The 6,000-nt window shown below is 45.6% G+C and overlaps 1 protein-coding gene across 3 annotated transcripts in view; it reads right to left on the bottom strand.

Annotated features, from left to right (window-relative positions):
* Window positions 1–4,098, bottom strand: part of Ylpm1 (YLP motif containing 1) — an 81,977-nt gene extending 77,879 nt beyond the window's left edge. For all 3 annotated transcript variants that reach the window (XR_005974816.1, XM_041657972.1, XM_041657973.1), the window contains exon 1: window positions 3,070–4,098. Coding sequence is in view for 2 of the 3 variants with exons in the window: in XM_041657972.1 (XP_041513906.1) it covers window positions 3,070–3,939 (870 nt within the window). In the remaining variant the exon portion in view is untranslated. The remainder of the gene's footprint in view (window positions 1–3,069) is intronic.
* Window positions 4,099–6,000: the final 1,902 nt, after the last annotated feature.

Consider the following 6,000-nt stretch of genomic DNA (forward strand, 5'->3'; position numbering starts at 1 on the left):
TTGCTTTAAAATGTTTTAAAGACTACATCAAAATTGTAACACCTTTTAAAATGATGGGCATTTGTGATATTTTCTCTACATAATGTTTAAATCTTTCACCATAAAAAAAAAAATTTAAAGCCAGATGGCGGTGGTGCATGCCTGTAATCCCAGCACTCGGGAGGCAGAAGCCGGGGCATCTCTGTGAGGCCAGCCTGGTCTACAAGAGCTAGTTCCAGAACAGGCACCAGAGCAACCTCGTCTCAACCCCCCCCCCTCAAAAAAAAATTAGGGACAGCAGGTAAAAGCACACAACAAGCAACCCTAATGACCTAAATAAAAATCCCTTGAACTCCAACTAACTCCCCAAAACTCCTCTCATCTCCTGATAAACCCAATAAACCAAGTATCTCACTCTCTTTCTCCACCCCCTCCCCTTTTTGGCTTTTTTTAAAAATATTTATTTATTTATTTATTATGTATACAATATTCTGTCTGTGTCTATGCCTGCAAGCCAGAGGAGGGCACCAGACCCCATTACAGATGGTTGTGAGCCACCATGTGGTTGCTGGGAATTGAACTCAGGACCTTTGGTAGAGCAGGCGAAGCTCTTAACCTCTGAGCCATCTCTCCAGCCCCCTTTTTGGCTTTTTGAGACAGAGTTTTTCTGTGTAGCCTTGGCTGTCCTAGAACTCACTGTGTAAACCAGGCTGATCTTAAACCCAAGAGATCTGCCCGCCTCTGCCTCCAGAGTGCTGGGATTAAAGGTGTGCACCACCACCAGCCAGCATGAACCAAGAATCTTACATAAAGAATGATAACTCTTGACACTTACTCAACAATCTTTACAGTGGGTCTACAGGATGCACGGCACTGACGCAGAGAATTAAGATGAACACAGCAAAGGCCTTACAATTTGAAACACTGAACCAAAGAACATGGCTTATAGAGACTGAATTTTGAAATGTGCCTTGAAAGTATTCATTTAAAGGAAAGCAAGAAATGAAGGGCACTGGGATAAATTCCACAGAAAACCAACGACTTCCCAGGGTGGCTTTGAACTTACTATGTAGCCTGGAAAGCCCTGAACATCTGATCCTCTTGCCTTTACCTCCTGAGTGCTAGGATTTCAGGTTTGTATTACTATGCCCAGCTTATACAATGCTAGGAATATAATCCAGGGCTTCAGGAAGGCTAAGCAAGCACTCAAATGAGTTCTATCCCAGTCACAGGTAAGACCCTTCTTTACCTAGTCTACAGTCAGACCTGAAACTTCACCCTTCCATTACTTTCGTCTCTCAGCAAGAATCAGAAGTGCTGAATGTTCAAATCATTGAAAGAAGTTCATTTCAGATTAAGGCAGAGAACCAAAAGCAGTGTTCACAGTAAGTACTCACATTAAGGGTACTCTGATATGCACACCCTTTCTTTTAAAACGCCACAACTGGAGGTGTAGCTGAATAGAGCACTTGACCAGCATACCCAAGGCACAATAATGACAACAAGCCGAATATACAACTCGTTTGTTTCTCTACATAGCCAGAAAAAAAATCAGACTGAGGTCATAGTTTGGCTTGCATTAACTGGGCTTGACTACAAAACCTTGGAAAACTCAGGATAGATGAAAAAAGAGAAGCCATGTAGCTCAGACTGGCCTAGAATTCATTATATAGCACAGATGACCTCAAACTTGCAATCCTCCTGCCTCAATATCCCAAGTACTAGGATTACAGATATGTGCCAATGCATCTAGCAACAAAGTGGAAATTCTATCGTATGAGGTGCAATGTGGAGGCAATAACCCTGATGAGCCGGTACAAACTTGGTATAAGACAGTAAAACCACTCATCCTACTGTGCCCAGTGCCTCCTGGGCAGAACTTGTATCTCTTAAATACCAAACCACTGTAAAATTAGAATAATGTACACTTATCATTGGGCAGTGTGGCTCCCACCTTTAATCCCAGCACTCAGGAGGAAGAGACAGGACAATCTCTGTGAGTTCAAGGCCAGCCTGGTCTACAAAGTGAGTTCCAGGACAGGCTCCAAAGCTACAGAGAAACCCTGTCTCAAAAAACCCAAACCCAAACAAACAAAACAAGAGTTGGTGATGTGGCTGGCTGGAGAGATGGCTCAGCGATTAAGAGCGTTGCCTGCTTTTCCAAAGGTCCTGAGTTCAATTCCCAGCTCACAACCATCTGTAATGAGGTCTGGTGCCCTCTTCTGGCCTTCAGGCATACACGCAGATATAATGTTTTTTTTTTTTTTTTAAAAAAAAAAGAGTTGGTGATGTATGAATCAACTCCTAAAATGTACCAACAGATCCTCAAAGGATCAAGTATCTATAGACCTATGGAGTCCACGTGAACTTGCACCATCAACTGGGGCGCTCATAGTAAGACAAGACTTGCATCTTTTATGTGCTGAGAACTCACTTCTGGAAACTGATGGCAGCTCTCTTTGAACCCTTACATGTTTTGTTTGGTCTAGGAAATTAACTGGGACTAGAGAGACGGCTTAGTGGTTAAGAGCACTGACTGCTCTTCCAGAGGGCTGGGGATCAACTCCCAGAACCCACATGGCAGCTAACAACTGTCTATAACTCCAAGATCTGACACCCTCACACAGACATACATCCAGGCAAAACACCAAAGCAAATGAAATAAAAATAAACCATTTTTTAACAATTAACTGGTCATAATTTATATGCATTTAAACACCAGTTTTGAGAATGTTCCTTTTTATACTGCCTCTCTCATGAAAATCTTAGTTTAAAAGGCAATTTTAAAGCAAAGCTCTTTGGAATCTAGAATGCTGGTCAAAGAAAACCAAGGCATATATCTGAGAGATAAATTAAGGGCCAACCCACCACTCTTCAAGAGTCTAGTCTTACCTTGACTGTTCTTTTACTAATACACAGTATATTAAAAAATCTGGCTTTCAGGCCTGACTCTTAGGGCTCTTTTGGGGTATGAATGAGCTTGTCGTTGTGTGTTGGAATTAGGGTAGGTGCTAGCTGGTCAAAGCCCCAAGGCCTGCTCAAGCAAGGCCTCCTAAGTGGAAGATTCAACTCCAGCAGGTGAGTTCTTACCTGTGGAGTCATTGTAGAGGGATCTGGCTCAGAAGCAGCTGCTTTCTGTTCAGCATTCTTGTTCTTGGCCCCACTCTCCAAAGGCTCTTGCTGGACAGTGGTCTTATTCCCAGAAGGGACGGACGGTGGTGGCAGTAGTTGGGGTTTAGAATGGCTCAGGGAGGAGCGGGAAGGAGATGCCTGAGATGGAGGTAAGTAGGGCTGCGAATGGCTCAAATAAGATTGCGAGGAGGAAGAGGAGGAAGAGTAAGAAGGGGTGGGCGCCAGAAAGGGTTGGGAAGGTGGGGACTGGGAAGGGGACGGCTGAGCGGGAGGCAGGTAGGGTTGAGCGGAGGAAGGAGGGAAGTACGATGGTGGTGGCTGAGGTGGAGGCATGTACGACTGAGACGGGGGCATGTAGGCTCCTGGAGGTACAGAGGGGGATTCAGGAGGGGACTCCAGCTCCATTGGAACCAAACCAGGAGGCCCATCTCGGTGGTGGAGTATCTGGTGTTTGTACTGCTGCTGCTTCTGATAGCTGAGGGCTGGCCCGGGTGGCGGGGGCATCGGTGGAGGTGGCTGCTGCCAGTCTCCATAGCCGCCCCCCGGCATCACCGGCGGGGGTGGCAGCGGGGGCGGAGGAAGGTGGTGGGGCTGGAGCACGCACTGCATTTGTTCCTGGTGCATCTGCTGCAGCTGCTGGAGCTGCGCCAAGTGCTGCTCTCGGAAGCTCATGAAGCCCGAAGAGGAAGGGGCCGCCGCGGGGGCCGACGAACCGGAGTACCCGGGCCCCGGCGAGGCCTCAGGAAGCGCCACCGGCGGCGGCGGCAGCGGGACCGGCGGCGGCGGATAGTGGTTGCTCCCGCCATACCGGCCCCAGTTCGGGTACATATCGGAAACGAAGGCGCGGAGCTCGTCCCGGCGCCGTTACTCGTCGCAACCGACCTCCAGGAGCAGCAGCGGTGACGGGGACAGCCGGAACTCGCGGCGCCTACAGGCCACGGAGCGTGTGAACGAGGCGCTCTAGTGCGCCGGCGCTACCGTGCTAGGCCCGCGGTCGGAAAGGCGGGGACCGCACTGAGGCGACTACGCCTGCGCAGTAGCACCGAGAGGAGAACAAAGGCCAGATAGAGGGGACGTGGACGAGGCGACTCGCTGTTGCCGCCTTCCTTCAGGTTCGGAAAGTGTAGGCGGGAATAGACGTTGTCATGGAACCAAGAAACCATAGAGTCTCACAGCCGAAAGAAGTGGTAGCGATCCCATCGCTCTAACGGGTGCAGTTTTCAATGAGGGGGAAAGGGGAAGATAACCATTCGCATTAGAAGCAGGAACGTATAACAAGAAGGAATAACTTCTAGTCAGAAAAATGTAGAAGTTATATGAAGAAAACTGCAGAATCATACCTGAGAATAAGATTAAACTTGAAATAATGGAGAGGCTTACAGTAATCCTTAGTAGAAAAGAGGGAATTTTTGTAAAGGTGACGCTTCTTTTAAGTTAAATAAATTGATTTAACTCAGTCAACCCAAAGTCCGACTGGGAATGTGAGGGCCAGCCACGATAAGTCTGGGCAGGTCATCCAAAGGAAGTTTCTTTACTTCCTACCATTATCACCTGGGACTGTGACCATCAATAAATTTAAATGGAGTCTGGAGTCTCAATAGTTACCCTGAGACAATGCCCAAGAGCAGATCATCCAAAGAAAATTTCTGACATTCCAAGCACTGTAAATAGAAACACCTGCCAGCGCTTCACCAGGACACCCCTAGACAAATGTCAGCCAATCAGGGGTCCTCAACTTTACTACTATAAAAACCCAATCCGAATTGAGCCCAATACGTTGGACATGGGGAGAGACTGAGTTTGCAAACTTGATTAAAATAAAGGCTCTTTGCTTTTACATATGGGACTCAGTCTCCTTTGTTGGCTTTTGTGGGGACCCACGGACTTGGACATAACAGGAACAATGGTGTGAAGAATATAAATGGTTTCGGGAGGAAAAAGTGTGAAAACAACACTAATTCTTTGCTTCAGGTAATATCTACAGGGACAGTGAGAAGAAAGAAATGAAATTAGACTGACTCTTTTTTAATTTTTAAATTAATTTTTAGTTTTATTATTATTATTATTATTTTATTATTGGTTTTTCAAGGCAAGATTTTTGTGTGTAACAGCCCTGGTCGACCAGACTGGCCTCAAACTCACTGCAATCCTCCTGCCTCTGCCTCCTGTGTGCTGAGATAAAAGGCCTATGACACCACACATGGCTTAGATTGAATTTTTTTGCTATGCATTTATTTTATTTTTTTAAAAAAACAATCTTTTTTCATTTTACATACCAATTCCAGTTCACACTCCCTCCCCTCTTCCCATTCCTTTCACCTTCCCCTTATATTGAATCTTTTAACAGGTAAAAATTTCTTGTTGGAGATTCCTCAAACCTAATGCAAAGCCAAGGAAAGGTAGCTTAAAAGCTAATCTTCTAAACACTAGCAATAAGATATTAAAGTATTCCTTTGGTTTGGGTGATTGCTGAAAATTAGAGATGGTACAGTGAATTCTGACTAAGGAAAAGAAAACTACACCTAATTTTATGACTAATAAATGTATCAGCATGTCAATTGTGTACCCTTGAATGCGTGAGCTTGCTTTCTTTCTAGTAACCAGATTTTTATCTGTCTCAGGTGGTTGTGTGTGGTAGGTATGGGGCTAGGGATTCAGTTTCTTTCTTTTTCTGTTGAAGTAGCATAGAAATACATAAGGTTGGGGCTGGAGAGATGGCTCAGCGGTTAAGAGCATTGCCTACTCTTCCAAAGGTCCTGAGTTCAATTCCCAGCAACCACATGGTGGCTCACAACCATCTGTAATGAGGTCTGGTGCCCTCTTCTGGCCTGCAGGCATACATGGAGGCAGAATGTTGAATACATAATAAATAAATAAATAAATAAATAA

Source organism: Microtus oregoni, unplaced genomic scaffold (assembly GCF_018167655.1).
Source record: "Microtus oregoni isolate MIOR12 unplaced genomic scaffold, Mior012 000009F_ref0000495, whole genome shotgun sequence".
NCBI classification, from domain to species: Eukaryota; Metazoa; Chordata; class Mammalia; order Rodentia; family Cricetidae; genus Microtus; species Microtus oregoni.